Source organism: Phacochoerus africanus, chromosome 14 (genome assembly GCF_016906955.1).
Source record: "Phacochoerus africanus isolate WHEZ1 chromosome 14, ROS_Pafr_v1, whole genome shotgun sequence".
Lineage (NCBI taxonomy): Eukaryota > Metazoa > Chordata > Mammalia > Artiodactyla > Suidae > Phacochoerus > Phacochoerus africanus.
The window spans coordinates 14336633-14363040 of NC_062557.1; the positions used below are offsets into that span (position 1 = coordinate 14336633).

General features: G+C 40.4%; 1 protein-coding gene across 2 annotated transcripts in view; it reads left to right on the forward strand.

The window, feature by feature from the left end:
• The first annotated feature begins 798 nt into the window (after positions 1-798).
• Positions 799-26408, forward strand: part of SMURF2 (SMAD specific E3 ubiquitin protein ligase 2) — a 122228-nt gene continuing 96618 nt past the window's right edge. For both annotated transcript variants that reach the window (XM_047759296.1, XM_047759298.1), the window contains exon 1: positions 799-1371. In XM_047759296.1, coding sequence (XP_047615252.1) covers positions 1320-1371 — 52 coding nt within the window. In that variant the 5' untranslated portion in view covers positions 799-1319. The remainder of the gene's footprint in view (positions 1372-26408) is intronic.

Below are 26408 nucleotides of genomic sequence, written 5' to 3' on the forward strand. Positions count from 1 at the left end.
TCCTAGTGGGATTCGCTTCCACTGTGCCACAACGGGAATTCCTACCTTCTGTTATTAACCGAACTTTGCAAAGAACATCTTCTGTACTATGTATGATATGTCAAGAATAACTTCCTAAGAGTGCAGTTACATGGTCAAAGGGTAAGGTACACTTTTTTATTTCATTTTTTATTTTCTCCTTCTGAGATAACGAAATACAGTTCTGCAGAAAAGCTTTCCATACATTGTTCTCCAAGGCTTATCTTGTTAATAACCCTTTAAGGCATTATCATCCTCCTATGATAATGCACTACAGCTGAAAAAAGAGCCCAAGTAGGCTGGTAACCTGATCTCATTCACCAGGTGAGTCCTGAATGAAGGTGGCAGCTATGGTATCAGCTGCAAAACACCCCTGGGGATTTGCTGGAACCCTCGGTGTGTCTCTTCCCTCACCCTAGCGACGTTCAATCCAGAGCGCTGCGGATTTAGTTCTAACTTTGCTCGCCCCAGCCTCACAGAGCCCCTTGCACGCAGTGGGCGTCTTAGAAAAGCAGTCTGCATTGCACGGACAAAAGCTCTCTCTATTAAGTGGGCCAAACGCTAAGGCCCTTCTGGCGGCACAGAGCTCCGCGCCAACACCCTGCTCCTTTGTCTACTCCTTCCTCAAGTTCTGCGTGGCATCTTCTGCAACCAAGCACACCGTCCCGGACCGCCGCGCCCAGGCCGACCCCGGGCCTGGCGCCCCTGCGCCCCGGGCACCCGGCGCGCGCCCGCACAGGCCCCGCCCACCGGCCCCGCCCTGCCCCGCTGGTCCCGCCTCTAGTCTCCTCCCCGCCCCCCCCGGAGCAGACGAGTGGCGGCGGCCCCGGACCGGGTTCCCTCAGACAAGAGGGCGGGTGGAGGAGGAAGCGGCCGAGTCCCGAGTCCTGCTCCGGCGCCGCCGAGCACCGCCCGCCTCAGCCCACCAGCCCAGTCGGCTCCTGGGCCTCGCGGAGCCGAGAGGAGGGAAAGGCGGAGGCGGTTGCGTGGAGGCGGCGGGGTGCGGGCGGAGGCGGCGCGGCCGGCCGCGGCTACCGCTTTGTTGTGCGGCCCGGGCGGAGGAAGGAGAAGTGGGAGGAGGGGGGAGCTCGGCGTCCCGCTCCCTCCGCGGCTCATGGCGACGACGCTCGGCACATCCGGGACCCTCCGGCCGTGGCGGCCGCGGCGCCGGCTGCTCGGGCCCCAGCCCCGGCCGCTGTGGTGACTGCGCCGCGCCTCGCCGTCGCCCCCGCCCCGCCCGCCGGCTCCGGGCCCCGCGTCGGGGCCGTAGCCCCGCCGCCGCCGCCCCCGCCGCCGGGGACATGTCTAACCCCGGGGGCCGGAGGAACGGGCCCGTCAAGCTGCGCCTGACAGGTGAGGGGGTTGGGCGGGCGGCGGGAGCCGGGCTGGGGCACCGGTGGGGTGAGCAAGCTGGCGGGGGGTGCCTGTGGCCTTGAGAGGGGCCAGGGTCGCGATCAACGGTGAGTTGGGGGTCGGGGACGTGAAAGGCCTAGTTCAGGAGAGTAATTGCAAAACCACTCTCCCTTGCTTGGAAATTCTTAAAAAAGCCACGGGTGACTCGGGGGTCTTTTGTTGGGGGGGGGGTGTCCCGGATCGGAATTCCGGGAGGTTTTGAGGTCGAAAAGCCGTGGCGAAGAAGCTCGGCTCTCTCCCGGGGCCTCGGGGAGCAGCCCCCGGGCTCCTGCCCAGCTGGGGTCGTCGAGAGGATGAGGAGCTCCTGCGGCGGGGATTATTGAATCCGGCTGCTGGCTGCGCGCAGTAAACACTCCTTAAAGATGGAGCGCTTAACGGGAGGGTGTGTGTGTGTGTGTGTTCCCTGGTTGTTAACTTGTTGGCCCACTTATGCCCGCCTGCAAAACCTTTCCTCTCTGCTGCCAGCGGCGGCAGCCGGTGCCACACACCTGAGACGCACGACTTTGAAAGGGAAGGAGACTGAGGTTGACTTTTCCGGTGTGTCTGCCTGATCCGACGACTCGGGCGCATTGTACACTCTGTGTTTTGGAAGTGTTTGATTGTAGGGTAGCATGCTTGGGGTTGTTCCTTGTAGGCCGCAGAACTTGTGTTTCACTTCTAGCTCTAGACCTGCTTTAAAAACACATTTTGCGGGTTGGGGGGGATACATTTCTATATACGTGCTCATATAAACTTCAGCGAAGCGAAGTTTTTCTCGTTCCCAACTCTGCTCCCCTTTCCTTTCTAAATGGAAAAGAATGTCTGGAAGGGTTGCTAGATAGCAGGCTTTTCTTACGAAGTGTTTATGATTCCAAGGGTATTAAATCTTTAACATTACAGGTACGTTTTGCTTACAGTGCTATTTTTTTTATATTCTTACATGGTCATGTTACCCCATTTTAAGAAAAAATTATTTTGGCTTTGAAAAGAGTAGAGACCAGTGTATTTATTCCTAGTTTCAACATTCACTGTTAATAAATTATCCACGTTGATATTCGGATTTGTGGTGAGAAAAATGGCTTTCTTTAGAGAATCTGTGTGTACGTGTGTGGGGGTGCGTGTGTAAGAATAGACTAATTATGTTCACCTACAGTAGACTTTGAGATTTATATGGACTAATTTTGTAATTGAGTGCTTGTGTGTCACATCCCAGTCCACTGGTTGAACTTTGAAGATAAAAACTTGCAGCTGAATTAGGTATTTGAAAATTTAGCCTTGGCTGTATGTTGGCTGCAATTTTTAAAATACATTACTTTCATGACAGTTTTGCTTTCCCTAGGGAAAACCCACAAAAAATTATTAACTGAGTGGTTCTTAATGGAAAACCTGGGTTGCGGGATGCCTGTCCCCTTCATTTCCCCCATTCAGTTTCCTTATTTTCCTATGAGTCAATGGAAACCTTTATAAGGGATCTTTGTTGCTTTAGAGTTTATCTACTGCTGTTCCTCCCTGGAGTTAGTCTTGTGCCCGTGATCATGGAAAGAACCTGTGATTCCAGGTGTGCCAAAAGCATCAACTAGGCTGGTGGCCATTTAATTCCTTCTAGGCTATATTCACAATAGAAAATGAGGGAGAAAATGAGGATTTCGATTTTCTGCAAATAAAATGAGTTTCAGGTTTTTAGTGTGACTTAATCTTAAAGTGTTTTTCTGTGGTTTCCTTACTGCATATGATACATTATAAAAAGTCATGAGTAAAGTTAGGATAAAGATTACACTTATTTTTTGGAGGGAGGTGGAATACTGGGCTAATTTATAGAGTGATTTTGTATTTTTAGATTTTTCTGAGGATTTTTTTTTTTTCTTTTTGCCATTTCTTGGGCCGCTCCCACGGCATATGGAGGTTCCCAGGCTAGGGGTCTAATTGGAGCTGTAGCTGCCAGCCTACGCCAGAGCCACAGCAACGTGGGATCCGAGCCGCGTCTGCAACCCACACCACAGCTCACAGCAACGCCGGATCGTTAACCCACTGAGCAAGGGCAGGGATCGAACCCGCAACCTCATGGTTCCTAGTCGGATTCGTTAACCACTGCGCCACGACGGGAACTCCTGAGGAATTTTTAATACACTGTATCCCCTTAATTGCAAAAACAGTTGGAGATACTGTCAGTTTCTTAAAATCGTTTTGTTTTGAATTTGTCTCTGTCATATGTCATATTTTAAGAGAAAACCATTCAAATATTAAAAATATTGTCCTCTCCCTTTTGGTTACATATGGTAGATTCTCTTCTGTTTTGCCAGGAAAGTTAACGTGTATTTTTTCATTTTTGTTCATTTACAAATTAGATGGTATAGATTTTAACAAATAGATTTCAAGAGCTGGATTCAATTAGCAGCTTTTTAGGACATAAACATTAAAGAGTTAGATGGAAAAGATTGTTTTGACTGACTGGATAAATGACAGGGCTGTGTTTGATGTGCGTCCAGGAATTGGTCTGGAGCTGGTGCCCAACTTTTCAGTCCGTCTTGAGAAGCCAAATAAAATATTTAACCTAGGCCTCGTTTTGTTTTTAAAAAAAAAAAAAAAAAAGGTTGATTCTTTGTTAAGACTTTAAGAAATGTTTGGCATACCTTTAGACTAAGTGTTTAACAGTTCATTTAGATCCGGGTTCCATAATAGAGGAAAATTACTTAAAAAAAAAAGTGGATTCCATACTGAATTTTTATTTGGTTTACAATACACGTGGTCTGTAAGGTGATTTTAAATTGTTCTTTGCTTTAAGTTAATACCATGCTAGTATTTTAAATTTATAGTGCCTTTAATTCCAAGGTGCTTTATGAATTGTAGTTACTCAATTATATCCTTAATGTAGAGGTGCCCTTTTACTGAAAGGTGTAAACAATTCTTGCATGGTGTCTGTCTGTCTCTCTCTCACACGCACTCTCACATACACACAAACAGAAGAAATATTTGAACCATGAGATCTCTGCCCACAACAGATATTAGACTTTGCCACGTATTATTTGTAAGACCACAGTCATCTAGCGAATTGTTTGGTGTTTTTTTGATGAAAAGAAGGCAGGGCTAATTTAATCCCAAATTTGAGATTCCTCAGGTCATTGGTAGTTAAAATCTGACTTGGTCCATCAAGCTATTTTCTTTTTTATGACACATTAACACTTGATCATTAAAATGGGCTGTAAGGTAAAACTATCGATTTCAGCTAGTGTTTGTGGAGCAAATTGATTATAAAATGTGAAGTTTGTGTACAATTACTTATGATTAGGTTTTTCTTTGAATGATTTAGATAGAAGATACTCTTTGATTATGTTAAAAAATTTTGGGCATTTTTTATATTATCATTGCTTTTGAAAACCAAATGCTGGAAAAAGCAGTTTAGTATAATTGCTAATTTTTAAGATTCTTAGATACGGAGAAATAAGATTACTTCTCCAGAACATTTATTGCAGTTCTTTTTGTAATTTAAATGTTTTTGTTATGCTGCTCCTCATGTTACTAATTTATAAAATCCCCGGTAGTAATGAGGTTAACCTTGTCTATAGCTACAGGAAAATTAAAGGTCTCATGGTAGATATGCTCGTATCTTAGTATTGTTTACTGTGTATTTTATTGATTGAATGCTTCGAAAATTACAAATTGATTATATTTCCGAGGTTTCTAAGTAGGAATAGGTCTGCATATCATAATGACTTGTTTTAGGTGTGTTAGTGATTTGAATGTCCCCAATTCATTTTATTTTATTGGTTTCTGAGGAGAAAGCTCAGCTCTTTCCTTTTCTCTTAAGTTTATGTCTTCTAGTCTAAGCTTCAGGCAGGCAGGCTGAACCTGCTTAGGTTCTTCATGTAGTTTGGTTTTCATTGGTGAGTAAAGAGTCTGTGTGTGTGTATGTGTTTCATCGTGGATTCTACTTTTTTCCTGTAGTTGGACTGTAACTGTTACAGCGTACTAACATGTCATTTATTTAATATGCATTTTAGCATTTTTAGAATATAACTCAATTTTCAAGATAAATGAAGGTCCACAATTCAGCCATGTAAATTTTTTATGTTAGCCCTTTTTGATGTCTTTTAAAGCTTTTGAGGGCTTTTAAAGATGTAATATGCCCTACTCCATTCGAATAGACCATACTTAACAGAAGTTAATGTTTTATTTATGATTCAGTATCATTATGAATATAAGTAATTGTGTTCTTGTAATGCATACTGTGAGGATATCATCATGTGTGTATAGAGAACTGTTTGATTCTGGCTTATGGCGACATGTTTAACTCTCTTTTTACTGTTTTTTTTTCCCCTCTGTCCTTGTTTTTGCTTACTGTTACTTTCTTTGTTCTAAGAACACAGAACCCTTGAAATATACTGTTGTAATCAGCATTTTCATGTGTCTGCATAATGGACATGTGTTGAATGCTTATTAAGTGCCAGACACTGTATTGTTTACATCTATTATTATTTCTAATTCTCATAATAGCTCCAAGAGGTAGGAGACACTCAGGTTAATTTAAGTACATGTCAGAGCTCAAGTTGTTTATCTAGAAAGCCTGTTACAAATCTCCTGTTATGAGATTTTGTGTGGAAAATAAAACAATTTCATTTATTTGGAATTACCCTTGCCCCTTGAGATCCTTGCTCATCTTTTAAGGCTCAGCTCAAGATAACCCTTATCCATAGATCTTTCCTTGACTTGTGTTGACCTTTCCTCTCTGACTAAGAGGCTCTTCCTCTAGTTTTAGACCTAACTCACTGAATGGCATTTCTTGTCTATGCTGTAAGCTCCGTGAAAGCAGAATCCTGTTTTCAGCATGGATTAAGAGCTTTTTGGCATTTTGTTGAATGAATGCTGGAAACATAAAAGTTATTTTACATAGTTTTTATACATGTTCTTTATGGCGAATGCACTGGGTGTGAGTGGCAAGAGATGAGACTGCAAACAGGGACCAACCCATTTAAGACTTTGTTATAAGTTGCCAAGAGGTTTGGTTGGTTTTTTTTTTTTTTTTGGCTGTGCTACAACATGCGGAAGGTCCCAGGCCAGGGATTGAACATGGGGTACAGCAGTGACAATGCCAGATCCTTAACTCAATGAGCCACCTGGGAACTCCTTGATTTTTGGGGGTGGGGGAGGGTGTCTTTTTTTTTTAAGGGCATCCTTGGCATATGGAGGTTCCCAGGCTAGGGGTCAAGTTGGAGCTGTAGCTGCCAGCCTACGCCACAGCCATAGCAATGCCAGATCTGAGCTGGGTCTTTAATCCACAGCAACGCTGGATCTTTAACCCACTGATTGAGGCCAGGGATCGAACCTGCAACCTCATGGATACTAGTCAGATTCATTTCCACTGCACCACGACAGGAGCTCCTTATTTCTAGATTTTGTTATTAGAGATAATTGCTATAAACATCTTGGGGTAGATACTTTTTTTTTTTTTTTTTTTGGCTGCACCCATGGCACATGGAAGTTATCAGGCCAGGGATTGAATCTGAGCTGAAGCTGAGACTCATGCCTCAGCTGTGGCAACAACAGACCCTTAACCCATTGTACCACAGTAGGAACTACCCTGACCCCCTTTTTTATTTATTTTGTTTTATTTTTATTATTATTATTATTTTTTGTCTTTTTGCTATTTCTTTGGGCCGCTCCCGCGGCATGTGGAGGTTCCCAGGCCAGGGGTCTAATTGGAGCTGTAGCCACCAGCCTACGCCAGAGCCACAGCAACGTGGGATCCGAGCCGCGTCTGCAACCCACACCACAGCTCACAGCAACGCCGGATCGTTAACCCACTGAGCAAGGGCAGGGACCGAACCCGCAACCTCATGGTTCCTAGTTGGATTCGTTAACCACTGCGCCACGACGGGAACTCCGTGACCCCCTTTTTGAAAAGGATTATTTTCTTAGGGTGGTTCCATAGAGTGCTATTGCATTAAAGGATGTAGCTCTTTTTAAGGTTCTTGATTAACTTTTCCTCAAGTGGTCTCCCAAAAGAATTGTGCCTATTTAGAGCACATTGAATAAATGTGTCCCTTCTTACTATTCTATTGCAAGAATTGGCTTTTGTTTTTAAAGATGTTGGCTAACTTCATGGCATTTAATATTTAACATTATCTTGTGAAGTTGAGTATTTTCCTGTCTGCTTACTAATTATATTTCTCTTAATTTGTTTGGTCTTGTCCTAGTTATTGGTTAGGGCTTTTGTGTTTTTCTTATTGATCTACCTGATAATTAAAAATATATTAATCTGTCATCATATTTGTTACAGACATTTTCCCCAGTCTGTTTTTTAATTTTGGTTGTATTTGGACATGAAGAAACTTGTTACTTTAGGAGTCAAATCTGTCCAACTTTTCTTCCTTCCTTCCTTCTGTCCAGCTGTCTGTCTTGCCCATGGCATGCAAAAGTTCCTGGGCCAGGGACTGAACCTGTGCCACAGCTGTAACCAGAGCTATAGCAGTGACAATGCCGGATCCTTAACCTGCTGAACCATGAGGGAGCACTTTGTTTTCGTGGGTTTTGTTTTGTTTTTTGGCTGCACCTGAGGCATATGGAAATTCTCAGATCAGGGACTGAATCCAAGCCACAGCTGCAACCTGTACCACAGCTGTGGCAATGTTAGATCCTTAACCCACTGCTGCAGACCAGGGATCAAACCCCCACCTCCACAGCAACTAAAGCTGGTGTAGAGACAATGCCTGACCTTTAATTCATTGCACCACAGCTGTTTTAGGGTTTTTAAAAATGATTTCAGAAGATATTTTCCCCTACATGATGAGATGACTGAATAGCAATTATTTATTAACCAGTTCTTCTTTTCCATAGTGATATAATACTATTTTAGTTATGTTATAAATTAGTTAAAATAATTCTCTGTTCAGTGCCATACTCTTTTCTTCATTGTAGCTTTATAATTTAGTTTAATGTTCTCATTGTGCCAGAAAATTTTTTGCTATGTTTATTTACTTTTCCACATGAATATTGAAATTAATTTTTTTTATTTTTTAAATTTTATTGGAGGATAATTGACTTACACTATTGTATTAGTTTCACGTGTACAGCAAAGTGAATCAGTTATATGTACACGTATATCCATTCTTTTTTCCCAAATAGATTACTACAGATTACTGAGTAGATTTCCCTGTGCTTTGTTAATTATCTATTTTATATACTAAAATTGTTAAGTTTAAAAAGAATTTCATTGAGGAGTTCCCGTTGTGGCTCAGTGGTTAATGAATCCGACTGGTATCCATGAGGATTCAGGTTTGATCCCTGGCCTTGCTCAGTGGGTTAAGGATCCAGCATTGCCATGGGCTATGGTGTAGGTGGCAGGTGTAGCTCCCATTCAACCTCTAGCCTGGGAACCTCCATATGCTTCGGGTGCAGCCCTAAAAAGACTAAAGACAAAAAAATTTTTTTTTTTTATTGAGATTGTAATGAGAATTGTATTACTTTTGGGAAAAGGAGGTATTTAAGTATATTTAGTTTTCCTACCTAGGAACATGCTTTGTTTTTACGTTTATTCAAGTTGTCCATATTGTTCAGGATAATGTCATAGTTTTCTTCCTATGTTTTAATATAATTTCAGCTAACTTATATTTGTGACATTTCCATTGTATTTTCTAATCTTAGTTATTGGCTTGTATTTAGGATTGTAGTCATGTATTTTTGTTTGATTAGAGCAACTTTGCTGAACACTAAGCCTACTAATATTTCCCTAATGCTAGTTTTCCAGATAGAAGTATTTGGCATTTTTACAGTTGAATGTTAACATTAAAATTTTTAAATTTATTTTGGATTTTTTCCTCTAATGTATAATTGAACAAAGTGAAGAATTTTGTTTGTTGTAGGATAACTTCTGAAGGCATTGACTGCTTTTTAAAAAATCACATTTGATACAAATTAAGTTTCAACATGTGTTTTTTTTTCAGTTTGGTAGTTTTGTTAGGTTGCTTACTAAAAATTGACAGCAGACATGAAACTTAATTTTTAAAATAAATCTTGATGATTCATTTTAGGTAGGAATTCCTACAGAGATGATTGCCCAAATGGCTTTTCTTCTTTCTTCCCCAGTTTCCTTGTGCCCCTTCACAGCCAGTCTCCTCCCTTTCCCAGTCGTTGGCAAGCACTGATTGACTTTCTGTTGCTATAGTTTTGCCTTTTCTAGAATTTTAAGTAAATGGAATCACAGAATGTAGTCTTCTGGGTCAGTCTTCTTTCACTTAGTATATGTAGTGCTTTTGAGATCCATCCATATTGTATATCAGTTGTTTGTTCTTTCATTCCTAAGGAATATTGCATTGTACACACATATCCCATTTTGTTTATCCATTCACAAATAGCCATAACAGTTTGGGACCTTTATGAATAAAACTTCTATGAACATTTGGGTACACTTCTCTTTGTGAACATGTTTTTATTTCTCTTGGGCAAATGAGTAGGATTGTTGGGTCATAGTAAATTTTTTTAATATGCTGTGAGAAGTAAGGGTCAGGTTCTTTTTTTTTTTTTTTTAATGGATATCTGATTTTCCTAGCACCGTTTGTTAAAATGTTTTTGTTTCCTCCTTTGGATTGTCTTGGCACCTTGGCTAAAAATCAGTTGACAGTATACATATCCTATTTTTATACTCCCTTCTGTTCATTTTATCTGTAGTTCTATTCTTTATAAGTTTTTTGCTGCACCTGTGGCATATGGAAGTTCTCAGGCCAGGGACTGGACCCTCACCACAGCATTGACCCGAGCACCTGCAGTGACTCCACGTTCTTAATCTGCTGTACCACTAGAGAATGTCCCAGTTTATTGTTTATAATTCACACTTCCATATTTATTACTCAGTGAATTTTAATACATTCATAGTTGTACAGCAGTCATCACAACCAAATTTTATAGCATTTCCATCCCAAATCCTCAACCTGTGTGCATCCCCCCACCCCTCAACCTGTCTCATTTGGAAACCGTAAGTTTTCAAAGTCTGTGAATCAGTATCTGTTCTGCAAAGAGTTCATTGAGTCCTTTTTTTTAGATTCTATATGTTAGTGATAACGTTTGATGTTGGTGTCTGACTGACTTCACTTAGCATGATAATTTCTAGGTCCATCCATGTTGCTGCATATGCCATTATTTCTTTCCATGGTGTATGTGTACCACATCTTCTTGATCCACTCCTCTGTTGATGGACATTCAGGTTGTTTCCATGTTTTGGCTATTGTATATAGCGCTGCATTGATCACTGGAGTGCACGTAATTCACACTTTCTTGATTACTGTAGCTTTAACTTAAGTCTTCTGACTTTAAACATTGATGAAACTTTTCATAATATTTTGATAACAGTTTAAGCATAATTGAGTCTAACTTAGGACCCCATAATGATTTAGGAGCTTGTAATGCTTTAGAGCTATTATTTCATTTATTTAGTCAACAAATATTTATTAATTTCCTTTTTTATTTTATTTATTTTTTTTATTTTATGGCTGCAACTGTGGCATATGGAATTTCCCAGGCCAGGGATTGAATCTAAGCTGTAGGCAGCTGTAGCCGTGGCAATGCCAGATCTTTATAACCCACTGTGCTAGGCTGGGTATCAAACCTGTGTCTCAGTAGCAGTACAAGCCCCTACATTTGGATTCTTAACCCACTGCACCACAGTGGGAACTACTCAATTTCTTGACATGTGTCAGACATTTAAAAAAAATTATATGGTACCATGAATGGAAATATAAGAAATCAGAATAAACCTAGCTTGGGTTCAATATTTTTCTTTTCACATTTTCAATTATAAACCTTTAAAAAGTTTATTGTTATTATTTTTATCTCTTCTGATGAAAGTGGATTACAGTAATATGACTTGAAGTTTCTATTCAGTAAGCTTTCTTAAGTGAGCCCCTTAAAATCATTTTTTGGAAAGAGGTGGGATAAGAGAATAAACACATTTAAAATGTGGCAATATATAAAAGAAAGAATATAACTGTTCTGTTAAATGTGGGTTGGGTTATAGTTTTTTTATTTTTTAATTTTTTTAAGTGATTTTTATTTTTTCTATTATAGCTGGTTTACAGTGTTGTGCCAATTTTTTACTGTACAGCAAGGTCACCCAGTCACACATACATATATACATTCCTTTTCTTACACTATCATGCTCCATCATAAGTGACTAGATATAGTGCCCTCTGCTATACAGAGGATCTCATTGCTTATCCATTTCAAAGGCAGTGGTTTGCATCTATTAACCCAAACTCCCAGCCTGTCCCACTCCCTCTCCCTCGGCAACCACAAGTCTGTTCTCCAAGTCCATGATTTTCTTTTCTGTGGAAAGGTCCATTTGTGCCTTATATTAGATTCCAGATATAAGTGATATCATATGATATTTGGCTTCCTCTTTCTGACTGACCTCACCTAGTATGAGAGTCTCCAGTTCCATCCGTGTCGCTGCAAATGGCATTATTTTGTTCTTTTTTATTACTGAGTAGTATTCCCTTATGTATATATACCACATCCTCTTAATCCATTCATCTGTTGATGGACATTTAGATTGTTTCCATGTCTTGGCTATTGTGAATAGTGCTGCAGTGAACATATCAGTGTCTTTTTCAAGGAAAGTTTAGTCCGGATGTATGCCTGAGAGTGCGATTGCTGGGTCATATGGTAGTTCTGTATTTAGTTTTCAAAGTACCTCCATACTCTTTTCCTTAATGGTTGTACCGTGTTATGGCTTTTTAGACTTACATTTTGTAACTTTTTTTCTTTAAGAGAAATGAAGAAACAGTAGTATTAAAATCTATGCAGATTTTTTTATTTGACCACAGTGCATTCCTGGGAACTGTCACAAAGCAGACATCCATCATGTAGACCTTATTTACTGTTTTTGTGGAATGTGGTTGGGATGTTGTGGAAGGAGAAAATTTGGGTCCAGATCCTAGTTATGCCACTGATAAGTTTTGTGCCTTTAAGCAAATCTTTTATTTTCTTGGTGCCTGTGCTTTTAATTATAAATGCATGTTTAAAATGACATTGTTATTTATTTTAGAATCCTGCTAAAACAAGAAATAATGTATGTGAAAAATACTGTTCAGGCTTTAGAGAATTAGGTTAATGTATTTTGACTTTTTTTTAAATGGCTGCACCTGTGGCATTTGAAAGTTCCTGGGTCAGGGATTGAATCTAAGCTGCAGCTGTGACCTCTGCCACAGATGCTGCAGTGCTGGATCCTTTAACCCACTGCTTCTGGCCAGGGATTGAACCCGAACCTCCACAGCAATCAGAAGCACTGCAGTCAGATTCTTTCTTTCTTTTTTTTTTTTTAAGCTAGCTGCTGGCCTACACCACAGCCATAGCAATGCTAGATCCAAGCTGAGTCTGCGACCTGCACCACAGCTCAAGGCAACGTCAGATCCTTAACCCACTGAGCGAGGCCAGGGATCAGACCTGCATCCTCATGGATCTTAGATTCATTTCCCCTGAGCCACGATGGGAACTCCAGCAGTCAGATTCTTAATCCATTGTGCCACAGCGGGAATTCCTATATTTTGACATTGTAGATCAAAGATTGTTTTTTTTTTCCCTTTCTTTTTTGGCTGCCCTGAGGCATATGGAGTTCCCAGGCCAGGGATCAGATCCAAGCAGTAGTTGCAACCTACACCACAGCTCCCGCAATGCTGGATCCTTTAACCCGCTGTGCTGGGTTGGTGATTGAACCTGTGTCCTGATACTGCCGAGATGCCGCTGATGCCATTATGCCACAGTGGGAATGCCAAAGATTGTATTTTAAATGAAGTAGTCATAACCAATTATATGCTGCCTTATAGGAGAGCAAGTACAATGTTAATAATGGTTAAAATAGGTATTGACCTAAATGAAATCATGTCTTAAAAAATAGGCCTAGGAGTTCCTGTTGTGGCTCAGTGGAAACAAATCTGACTAGCACTCATGAGGATGCAGGTTCGATTCCTGGCCTTGTTCAGTGGGTTAAAGGTGTTGCTTTGGGCTGCAGTGCAGGTCGAAGATGAGGCGTGGAGCTGACATTGCTGTGGCTGTGGCGTAGGCCAGCAGCTACAGCTCTGACTTGACCCCTAGCCTGGGAACTTCCATATGCCGTGGGTGTGGCTCTAGAAAGAAAGAAAAAACAAATATTTTGTACACCTTGGGGCACAAGTGTGTTATAAAGAATTAATATAGTTAAATTAGCTATTTTATAGTTTTATCTTAATATAGCAAACATTTAAACAATTAATTTTGTCCCACCAGCCCCATTTTTGGTAAGAAGTAGAAAAGTTTTGGAGAATAGTTTGAAATGGCTCAGGATTTTGGAGTTGGGAGAAATTTTTGGATCCAAGTTCCTGTAGCTGGTTTGTACTTTCAAAAATAGGCTGTAGTTTCATCTCTTGTCAGTAGATGGGGATATTTCTGCACAAGTAGAGGTCAGCAGTGAGTTAAGACCTTTCAAACTAAAACCCAAAATGTAAATAAGAGTTTTTGAAATAGAGTTGGAGAATTAGAAATTGTCAAAGCTGACACTGGCTTCTAATAAAAATCTATACTATAAGATAAACTTTCTTTTTTTTTTTGTCTTTTTGCCATTTCTTTGACATGATAGAACTCTTTTTTTGTACTCTGCAAAATTTATTTCCTAACAAAGTGAAGAGCAATTGGATAGTTACTGTAAAAAGATCTATTTTTGTAGTGTCGTCTAAGAAAATTCACATATATAACTAGTCTGACAATATTGGGAAGATAATTTTTTTCAGAACTCTGTAGTTTAATTTTTTCTCATTTGTTGTCTTTTTTTTTTTTTTTTTTTTGTCTGCACCCATGGCATAGGGAAGTTCTGGGAGTAGCGATCCTAACCCATGTCACAACATCCTGAGTAGCTGTAGTGACAATGCTGGATCCTTAACCCACTGTGCCACCATCTTTTTTTTTTTAATTTTGCTTATTTTTTATTATCTGATTTAATTGCTATTCAGATCCTGACATAATAGGGACTCTAAACCAGTGAAAGTGAAATGATAATCTTTTATGTGATGAAATTTTTTCTTGAATGTTATGAAGAGAATAGTAATAGATTTTTTTTTTTTGTCTTTTTGCTCTTTCTTTGGGCCGCTCCCGAGGCATATGGAGGTTCCCAGGCTAGGGGTCTAATCGGAGCTGTAGCCACTGGCCTACGCCAGAGCCACAGCAACGCGGGATCCGAGCTGCGTCTGCAACCTACACCACAGCTCACGGCAACGCCGGATCATTAACCCACTGAGCAAGGGCAGGGACCGAACCCACAACCTCATGGTTCCTAGTCGGATTCGTTAACCACTGCGCCAAGACGGACACTCCAGAGAATGGTAATAGATTTTTGAGGGAACAATTAATACAACTGTTCCATCCTGTAGAAATGAGGCTAGTTGTACCAAAAGTATTTTGCAGTAAAATATGAATCTTTATACATTTTAGTTTTCTATTTCCCAGCTATTTTGAATCTTCCTTATTTTAGATAGGTGGTAAAGCTTAGATAGTAAACCAGTTTTTTACTTTAAAATAGAGTTGGTGATGATATTTCAAGTTTCTTCTGATTTCCAGAGTTTATCTCTTAAGTCTTTTTTTCTCCAACTAGAAAGAGGACTTGGAATGGTGATGAGATATTTACATATTAAATATTTGTTGAGAGTCTTACATGAACCTTACCCTGAGGTGTAGGTTCTGGGATTTCAAGAAAAGGTTTGGACTCTGATCTTTCAGGGAACTTGGAGTGTAAACAAACAAGACTCGATGGATGAAATAACTGGTCAGTGAGAGAGTGTTACACACAATGAGGGTGAAATAAAAGAATGAACTGTAGCTGTGGCGTAAGTCACAGCTCTGCTTGGATTTGATCCCTGACCCGGGAACTTCCATTTGCTGGGGGTGCTGCTGCAAAAAAAAAAAAAGAAGAAGAAGAAAAGAAAACCCATGTATATTTTTAAGGGAGCTCAATTTTCAGACTCTAAAATTGTTCAGTTTTTCCTATTTTCTTCCTCTCACTTTACAAAAGAAAGGCACATCTGAGGCCATCCCAAATAGTACATTGTCCTATGGTAAGAGGCCTTTCCAACACAAAGAGACAAATCAGAATATTGATGAGGTTGCCAAGAAGGCAGTGACTCCGATGACTAGAATCTTCACAAGTAAGGTGGTTTACAGTCCTTTAATTTCAACAAAATTAGGGACCTGATCAGCTTGTTAGCTTATCATTAACAATTTTCTTAAAAATAAGTTTCCTCATAAAACAACAACAAAAAGACAACCTATGGAATGGGAGAAAATAGTATCAAATGATGCAGCTGACAAGGATTTAATCTCTTAAATATACAAACAACTTATTATACAGCTCCACAACAAAAAACCCAACAACCCAATTGAAAAATGGGCAAAAGACCTGAATAGACATTTCTCCATAGAAGATAGGCACATGGCCAACAAGCACATGAAAAAAATGCTCAGCATCACTAATTATTAGAGAAATGCAAGTCAAAACTACTATGAGGTATCACCTCACACTGTTCAGAATGGCCGTCATTAACAACACATAGCAAATGCTGGAGAGGGTGTAGAGAAAAGGATACCCTCCTATACTGTTGGTGGGAATGTAAATTGGTACAACCACTATGGAAAACAGTGTGGAAGTTCCTCAGAAAACTAAATATATAACTACCATATGACTCAGGAATCCCCCTCTTGGGCATATATCTGGACAAAACTTTGATTGAAAAAGATATGTGCATCCGTATGTTCATTGCCACACTATTCACAATAGCCAAGACATGGAAACAACCTAAATGTCCATAAACAGATGCGTGGATTAAGAGGATTTGGTATATATACACAAGGGAATACTACTCAGCTATAAAAACAAACAATGCCATTTGCAGCAACATGGATGGAACTGGAGGCTCTCATACTAAGTGAAGTCAGAAAGAGGAAGCCAAATATCATATGATATCATTTACATCTGGAATCTAATATACAGCACAAATGAACCTTTCCACAGAAAAGAAAATCATGGACTTGAAGAACAGACTTGTGGTTGCCAAGCGGGAGGGAGTGGGATAGACTGGGAGTTTTGGGGTTAATAGATGCAAACTATGGCATTTGGAATGGATAAGCAATGAGATCCTACTGTGTAGCACAGGAAATTATATCTAGTCACTTGTGATGGACCATGATGGAGGATAATGTAAGAAAAAGAATATATGTATGGCTGGGTCACTTTGCTGTACAGTAGAAATTGGCAGAACACTGTAAATCAACTATAATGGAAAAAATAAAAATCATAAAAAGGTTCCTTATCACTTACACTTATAAAAATAGGAATAGAATATTTAAATATTCACTGATAGACAATGAACTAGTTGAAAAAAAGCTTCATCCATCTTGTGAAGAGATGCATTTCCAATTTTTCTTTACCTTTTTCTCCCCTCCCCTTTTTCATAGTTGCGTTTGTTCTAATCAGGATGCGGAAAAGATGTACACATTGTACTTGGCTGGTACGTCTGAGGTCTCTTTTAAAGAAAAGGCCCATTCTTCTGCCTGCCTTTTTTCTTTGAATTTATTGTAGGTAACTAGGTCTGTTACCTTTATCTAAAAACCCTTTATGATTTGGTTTTAGCCTTGTTTCCCTTCATAAACTTACATTCTACCACCCTGAATTCTTCACCTTTCCTTATTCAAATTTTCTTATATCTCCAAGTTTTAATGGTTCTGTTTCCTATGACTATATTACAGTGCTTTCTTCCTTACCTAGTCGTCCTGCCTAATTTACTGGGCTGTTAAGACAGCTGAAGCATTATCTCCTCTGAGAAGTCTTCCCAACTTCCCTAAGTCTGAGTTAGGTGCTCCTCTCTCATGGTTGGGGGCCTAATAAAAAACAGGTAACATTTTCACAAAAGGGGAAAGAATGTTGTGAAGGGACTACTTACAATGAATGGGTACAGTTAAGGGAATAGTGCAGTACCTAAGGACTAGCAGTGGTAGCAGGTCACACCATCTTTGGGCAAGAAAGGGAAAAAGAGAGAGTGGTCATGGAAACCTAGAGACCCTTCCTGTTGGTTCTCAAACAATGAAGCCAGGGGGTAAGGGAGCCTAGCTCGTGTATCCATAAAGGTCAGCCTCCTAGAACACTAAGAGCTGGTTAAAGGATGGAGAATGGATCTGAGGGAGTAGATAGAAACATCTAGAATACCTTTATTTATATTCCTACAATATGTTAACATACTTCATTGTGTTATTTATTATACTGACTTAAAATTCATTAGTCGTAATTGATATTTCCCTCACAGCACTGTGAGCTCCTCTGTAGCTGTGAACTAGTTCTTATTCATATTGGCCTACCCACAGTGCTCATTAGATAATTTGTTAATTAAATGACTGAAAGTTCAAAAAAGAGACATAATTTAAAAGATTTGTCCTGCTTACTAGTAATCTGTGGTGATTTTTAGTTCAAAGAGTACATCTAATAATTTTTGCTCTGTTTGGCAGTTTTGATGCTTCTGCAATAATTGACTCATTTTGGTTGAAGAAAGGCCAGGAATTACTTTAGGCCATAATAGATAACTTCTATGTTTAGAAGGATTATAATGCAAGACTCTGATTTGGCTGCTCAGTGGCATGTTAAGTGTATTTATGGACTTTGTTTTACTGTGGGAGAATCATGATGCAGGGAAACAATCTGTAGAGGCTGTAAGCCCGTACAATTATACTGATTTCAGGAAGAATGTGCCTTACTTATTATTAGACTTTCTCTGGGTTATTCTGTTGCTTTTTCAAATCTCTTAAATAAATGAAAGCTGGCCTCTATTGGAAAATTCAACCTTATTGCTAGCCAGTTCTTCCTTTCCTCCCAGTTAGTTGAACTAGATTGTCATATCTTTGCTGCAAGACTTGTTAGAATTGCTGCATAAAAATTACTCCAAAACTTAAAGGCCTAAAAAACAAACAATTTTTATTATCTCTCGTGTTTCCTGTGGGTCAGGACTTTGGAAAGGTCTCACTGGGTGGTTTTGGCTCATAGTCTGTCATGTATTTTATTCAGATGGTGGCTGGAGCTGGAATAGCTGAGGGCTGGCTAGGCATTTATCTCTCTTTAGGGCATCTAATGGCCACGCTGTGTGGTTTCACTGCACAGGCTAGTTTATGGCAGCTCCAGGGCAGTTAAACTGCTAATGTGACTACATAGGCCACCAGCAGAAATTGTCAGGAAACAAGGTGAAAGTTGCATCTCCTTTTCTGATTTAGCCTAGAAAAGTCCTTGTTGTATTTTGTTGATTATAGTGAGTGAGTTACAGGCTCTTCTAGGTTCAAGGGGAAAGAACATAGATTCCATCTCTTGAAGAAAATGGCAGAGAATTTGCAGCCATTTTAAAAATTGTTATAGGTGATAGCAGTGGTAGCTACTGCTGCTGCTTTTGTTTTAGGGGTTGGACTCCATGGTATCCTATTCTAATACATACTATTTTCCAGCTTTTATAATTTAGTTATTTAAATGTTCTGCTTTTGAAATTTTCAGGAATTTTATTATAGAGAAATGGCATAAAAATGTTCAACAGTTTCTAGAAGAGTTATAATTTGCTGTTGAAGTATAAAAATCCATAAATTAATTTGGTAAAGGATGAAAAAGATACTCAATGGAAACAGAGGCAGACTGGTAAAAAGAAAGAATGCAGGTATTATTTGAATAAAATATTTTAGACAAATATGTGAATTCAAGTACTTAATTCTCTGGAATGATTTTTATATTGAAAAAATATTATAATTCAGGGCTAATAATCAAAGAATTTCAGTCCTCCCTCATCAGGTATGCAGGCCTGCATGGTTTTTCTTTCTGCGTTTTAGGGCTGCACCTGTGGCACATGGAAGTTCCCAGGCTAGGGGTCAAAATGCAGCTGCAACTGCCAGCCCGTACCACGCCACAGCAACGCCAGGTCGGAGCCAAGTCTGTGACCTATACCACAGCTCACTGCAATGCTGGATCCTTAACCCACTGAGCGAGGCCAGGGTCAAACTTGCATCCTCATGGATACTAGTCTAGTTCTATTGCTGAGCTGTAATGGGAACTCCCTGCATGATTTTTCTTTAACCCTTTTATAATCCATTCTCCATGGAGCAGTTTCATAAATTAAAAAAGAAAATATAAATTGGAAAATTTTACTCCCCTGCTTCAAGCTTTCCAATGGCTTGCCATTATGTTTTGAGTAAAATAGACATTATTTGCACAAGATTCTGTATAATCCGGCCCTGCTGACTGATCTTTCCTTTGCTCATTATCCTTTTAGTAACCTTGATAGTGTTTTGATTTCTTGAAAAGGCCAGTCTTTTTCAAGAAATCAAAGGCCTCTCCATCCCCTTTTTTTGCAGGGATTTTTTTTTTTTTTAAATGGTCACACCTGGGGCATTTGGAAGTTCTTGGATTTAGGGATCGAATCTGAGCTGCAACTGCACTGAGGATCCTTTAACCCATTGCACCAGTCTGGGGATTGAACCTGCCCCTCCATAGTAACCTGAACCTGAACTGCTGCAGTGGGAATTTTTTTTTTTTTTTGCTTTTTAGGGCCTCGGGTGCGACATATGGAAGTTCCCTGGCTACGGGTTGAATCTGAGCTACAGTTGCCACCCTACGCCACAGCCATAGCAACGAGGGATCTGAGCCGCATCTGCAACCTACACCACAGCTCATGGCAACACTGGATCCTTAACCCACTGAGCGAGGCCAGGGATTGAACCTGCAACCTCATGGATCCTAGTTGGGTTTGTTAACTGCTGAGCCACAAAGGTAACTCCTGCAGTGGGATTCTTAACCCACTGTGCCACAGCAGCAATTCAGCAGGAATCTTTTTACTCCAGTTAACTTAATTACTTTTTCTGTCTTGGTTTATCATTTCAAAGAGCTCCTAAATACTGTGTCCAAAGTAGCTTCTACCCTCATTAGTCTCTATCACAGTATACTGTTAACTTCAGAGGACTTGATTATGATTTATTTTCATATTCATTTCTTTGTGTTTATTGTCTTTTAAAAAACTTTAAATTTTAGATTAGTTTTAGATTTACAGAAAAACTGGGAAGAATTTTCAGTTTCTGTATACTCCCTATCCAGTTTCCCCTATTACTGATTTTATATTTGTCACAATTAATTCATCAGGAGTTCCTCTCATGGCTCAGCGGAAATGAATTCAACTAGTATCCATGAAGACATGGGTTCGATCCCTAGTCCTGCTCAGTGGGTAGGGGATCTGGTGTTGGAGTGAGCTGTGGTGTAGGTCACAGATAATGTGGCTCAGATCTGGAGTTGCTGTGGCATAGGCTGGCAGCTCTAGCTCCAGTTCAACCCCCAACCTGGGAACTTCCATATGCTACGGGTGCAGCCCTAAAAAACAAAAACAAAAACAAAAAAAAAGAAAGAAAAAGAAAAAATATATATACATAAAGAAAAAAATCAATAGTGACATGATGATTTTTGCTTTTAGGGCCGCACCTGTGGCATATGGGAATTCTCAGACTAGGGGTCAAATTGGAGCTGCAGCTGCCAGCCTACTTCATAGCCATGTGGAATCTGATCCAGATCCCACAGCACCAGATCCTTAACCCACTGATCAAGGCCAGGGATTGAACCTGCATCCTTATGGATACTAATTGGGTTTGTAACCCTCAAAGCTGCAGCAGGAGCTCCCAGTGAAAGATATTATTAACTAAATTCCATACTTTTTTCAGATTTCCTCAGCTTTTATTTCTGGTAGATTGGGAGCTCCTGCAGGGCAGAGACTGTGTGTGTTTCATTCGCCTACTGTAATACTAAACACTTAGGAGGTACTCTAAATAATTATTGGCAGAATAACAACTACCAGAAAGATGCCTTAGAGTTTGTACTAACCTTCTCCCCATTTTCAGTGAGTAACTTTCTCAGGGAGGTCATGTGTATCTTCTCTAAGTTCCATGGCTAGCTGGCAAGATCCAGGTCTCCAAGGTGGTACTAGAAACCACATCTTGTGCATCTAGTTTGCTAAATATAGAGATGAGTTTACGATGAAACTAATGAAGCTTAACTTTAGGATTCTAAGGGCTTGGGAAGCGCCCTGGAAATGAGTTTACATAGTCAATTAAAAAAATTGTTTTATTGGCATACATTATACATACAGAAAAAGTACAAAAATTATAAGTGTGCAGTGTGTAGCTTAAAACTTTTCATAAACTTAATACACCTACATAACCAATGCCCAGATCAAGAAACATTTCCTGTACATTGTCACATGGTTATGAAGGATTTGCAAATGTACGATATTTCAACCACAATCAGTTAAGATACCTATTTCCCTTCTATTATACTTCTCATGTTAGTGGCACTGGAATGGCTGTAGGTATTTTGGACATCTGGCTGTGGAAAAACTGACTTGGGGATACATTTAGTTGGGTTTTAGGAGGATATGTTTATATGGCTCATAGTCTCTTCATGTACAGTCAAGGTATTGCTAGCCATCCCAGAATGGGGATGGTTTCTAGGAATACTGCACATTGTATTAACTCATTTGGCATTGTGACATAAACATGCAGGGGTAGAGATGATAGAGCATAGGATTATGTCTCATGGCATCTGGCACCTGAAGTATGTGGTTAGTGTAGGAAAAACAAAGTTTGATGCCAAAAGGCCAGTCTGTGAAATATTCTCCTGCATCTTAAAGCTTCATGTGAAAGAGACTTGTTAATAGTTTTCCCAAGTTTGACCACAATCCTAAAAGTTTACATAACATTACCAATAATGGCCCTGTGCTAAAAGAAACTTTTCTAAGTTTTACAACAACAAAAATGTGTTCAACTATGCTGGAGAAAGGACTGAGTTATTTTTCCATTATCTCTATAGAAGATAACATTATAAAACTCATGGGAAAATATGATATTGGTATAAGGGGTGACATACAGGTCAGTGGATAGAATCAAGAGTCCAGAAATAAACTCATACATCTATGTTCAGTTGATTTTTTTTTTTTTGTTAAGGGTGCCACGGCCATTTAATGAGGAAAGGTTAGTCTTTTCAGCAAAGGGTGTTGGAACAACTGGATATCCACATGGTAAAGAATGAAGTTGGGCTGTCATTTCTCACACACTATAAAAAAATTAACTCAAAGTAGATTAAAGATCTAAATGTAACAGCTAAAACTATAAAATCTTTCATTTATGTAACTAATTAATTTATTTTGGGGGGGAACCCACAGCATGTGGAAGTTCCTGGGGCAGGGATTGAACCTGTACCATGGCAGTGACCGTGTTTTCTATATAACTATATTGAAAGCATGTGTTCACACAAAACCTTGTACACAAACATTCATAGTAGCGTTATTCATAATAGCCAAAATAGTTGGGTAGAAACAGCCCAACCAAATGTTCATTAACTGATGAATAAACAAAATGTGCTATATCTGTACAATGGAGTATTATTCACCTATAAAAGGGAATGAAGTACTAATACAGGCTACAACATGAATGAACCTCAGAAACATTATGCTGAATGAAAGAAGCTGTACACAAAGGGTCAGATATCACGTAGTTCTAGTTGGAAAATCTGTAAAGATACAGAATATTTTGGTGGTTGCCAGGGGAAAGGGAGAATTGGGAAAGACTTCCAGGTATGGGGTTTGTTTCTAGATGATGAAAATATTCTGGAATTAGATAGTGGTGATGGTTGTATAGCATTGTTGGAATATATTAAAAACCGTTGAGTTGCACAATTTAAAATGGTCAATTTTGTGTTATGTTACATCTATCTCAATAAAACAAATTGCAAAAAAAAAAAAAATCATATGGGAAAAGGTACTCTAAGAGTATATAGCCAGAAAACTTGGAAAAAAAGATGTTATAGGGTGTGTCAGTTAACAAAATATTACTTTCTGGTTTTTATGTTTGTGAAATTTGTCAGCTTGTTCAAATTTATGATTTCTTTTTTCTTTTTTTTTTTTTTGTCTTTTTGTGATTTCTTGGGCCGCTCCCGCGGCATATGGAGGTTCCCAGGCTAGGGGTCTAATCAGAGCTGTTGCTGCCAGCCTATGCCAGAGCCATAGCAACGCGGGATCCAAGCCGCGTCTGCAACCTACACCACAGCTCACAGCAACACCGGATCGTTAACCCACTGAGCAAGGGCAGGGACCGAACCCGCAACCTCATGGTTCCTAGTCGGATTCGTTAACCACTGCGCCACGATGGGAACTCTTTTTTTTTTTTTTTTCCAAATTTATGATTTCTTATTTGAAGTGGAATATTTGCTTTCATACCTAATTCTGTATTCTTATTCTTTTTTTTTTCTGGGGCCACACCCATGGCATATGGAGGTTCCCGGGGTAAGGGGTCTAATCGGAGCTATAGCCACCGGCCTACACCACAGGAACGCTGGATCCAAACCGAGTCTGCGACCTACACCACAGCTCAGGGCAACGCTGGATCCTTAACCCACCGAGCAAGGCCAGGGATCGAACCCGCAACCTCATGGTTCCTAGTCGTCTTTGTTAACCACAATGGGAACTCCCTATATTCTTATTCTAAAGTAGGGGCCCCCAAATTATATAAACTCCAGGCTCCACAAAACTTGGATGCAACCCAGGATACATATTAGCGTTAGATAAAAATGATTCAATACTGTGTCTTTTTTTTTTTTTTTAAGGGCCACACCTGTGGTATATGGACGTTCCCAGGCTAGGGGTTGAATCAGAACTGCAATTGCCAGCCTACACCAACCACAGTGACACCAGCTCTGAGCTGACACCACATCTGAGCTGCATCTGCTGCCTATGCCACAGCTTGTGGCGGTGCTGATCTTTAACCCACTGAGTGGGCCAAGGAATGAACACACATCCTCATGGATGCTACTCAGGTTCTTAATCTGCTGAGCAACAACAGGAACTCCAAGAACTGTTGTCTTTTTAAGCACAGGATATTAACCAAACATTTTTTTCCTTTCTCTGCCAAGCTTCATTCGGTTGTGGTAAAGTGATAAGAACAGCATGCAGCTACAAGAGCAAAAAGAACAGAAGAGGAGACAGCAAATAAGTGATGTCAGAAAAATCTCAGGAATATGGAAGGAAGGTGGTTAGAGCAGGTAATTTAGCTGAGAAAGTAGACTATAAAGTATCTGCAGAAAGGAGAAAATTGCCTTGCTGTGCTACAGCTAGTTCATATTACAGATCGCTAAAGACTCAGGAATTTGAGGCATCAGTTATCTGAGGGTGCAGGTGAAATGTGAGGCTGAAAACGAGAAGTGATTTAAAGTCTGTAAATATGGGAGTTCTGTGGTGGCTCAGTGGTAACAAATGTGACTAGTATCCATGAGGACGCTGGTTCCATATCAGGCCTTGCTCATTGGTTTGGGGATCTGGTGGTGTCGTGAGCTGAGGTATAGGTCGCAGATGCGGCTCGGATCCCGCATGGCTATGGCTCTGGCGTAGGCTGGCGGCTACAGCTCCGATTCCACTCCTAGCCTGGGAACCTCCATATGCCATGGGCGTGGCCCTAAAAAACCAAAAAAAAAAAAAGATTGAGTCTGTACCTAGGTACATCATCCTAGGCAGCCATGTGACTTTTCTTCCTCAACCCTCACAGAAAGTTAAAGACATTTTGTGGAGAAAGTTAACCAAATTGACTCCAGAGCCAAGGATACCTGGCATTGTGGAAGGCTGGGGAGAAATGCACCCCTGAAAGTGAGGAAAATGGCAGCGTCTGAAATAGTGAAACTCCCTGCCCCCTTGTATACTGTTCAGCTCCACAAACACTAGCAACCAATTAAATCTTTTCTCTTTTATGAAGACATTGCCAGCTGTACAGAAAGCACTAATAAGTACTGATATGTAGAGTCTTCTAATGAAATAGTTAAGTCACCCAACGTGAAAGTTATCAGTTGCTAGTTCTGGGAGTGAGGGCCTCTTCACTCCTTAAACTTTCACTTGCACATGAAGAATTAGAAATAATGGGAGTTCCCATCGTGGCTCAGCAAAGATAAATCTTTTTTTTTTTTTTGTCTTTTGTCTTTTTTGTTGTTGTGGTTGCTATTTCTTGGGCCGCTCCCGCGGCATATGGAGGTTCCCAGGCTAGGGGTTGAATCAGAGCTGTAGCCACCGGCCTAGGCCTAGGCCAGAGCCACCACAACGCAGGATCCGAGCCGCGTCTGCAACCTACACCACAGCTCACAGCAACGCCGGATCGTTAAACCAAGCAAGGGCAGGGACCGAACCTGCAACCTCATGGTTCCTAGTCAGATTCGTTAACCACTGCGCCACGACGGGAACTCCTGCAGAGATAAATCTTACTAGCATCCATGAAGACGCAGGTTCAATCCCTGGCCTTGCTCAGTAGGTTAAGGATCCGGCATTGCCGTGAGCTGTGGTGTAGGTCAAAGAAGTGGCTCAGATCTGGCGATGCTGTGGTGTAGGCCAGCAGCTACAGCTCTGATCTCTGATTCAACCCCTAGCCTGGGAACCTCCGAGTGCTGCAGATGCAGCCCTAAAATAATAATAATAATTAATAATAATAATAATGAGTTGCTGCTATGGTGAGATGAGATTGGCAGCATCTCTGCAGTGCCAAGATGCAGGTTCTGTTCCCAGCTGGCACAGTGGGTTAAAGGATCTAGTGTTGCAGTGGCTAGGTCAACTTGGCTCAGATCTGATCCCTGGCCTGGGAACTCAATATGCCTCGGGGCAGCCACAAAAAAAAAAAAAAAAAGAACGAAAAGAAATAACATTGACCTCTCAACAGCGGTATCAGAACTGGGAAGATAGTTGAGCAATGCCTTTGGAATTCTGAGGGAAGATGACTTCTCGCCTAGAACCCAACCATTTGTGCAATCAAGTATGAAGGCAGTATAAAGGCATTATGGGGGGCATGCCATATCTTAAAAAATTATTTCTATTTACCCCTTTTTGGAAAGCTACTGAAGGATATGTCCATCAAAATGAGGGAAAATACACTGAAAGATGAATACAAGGGCCACAGAGGGAAGG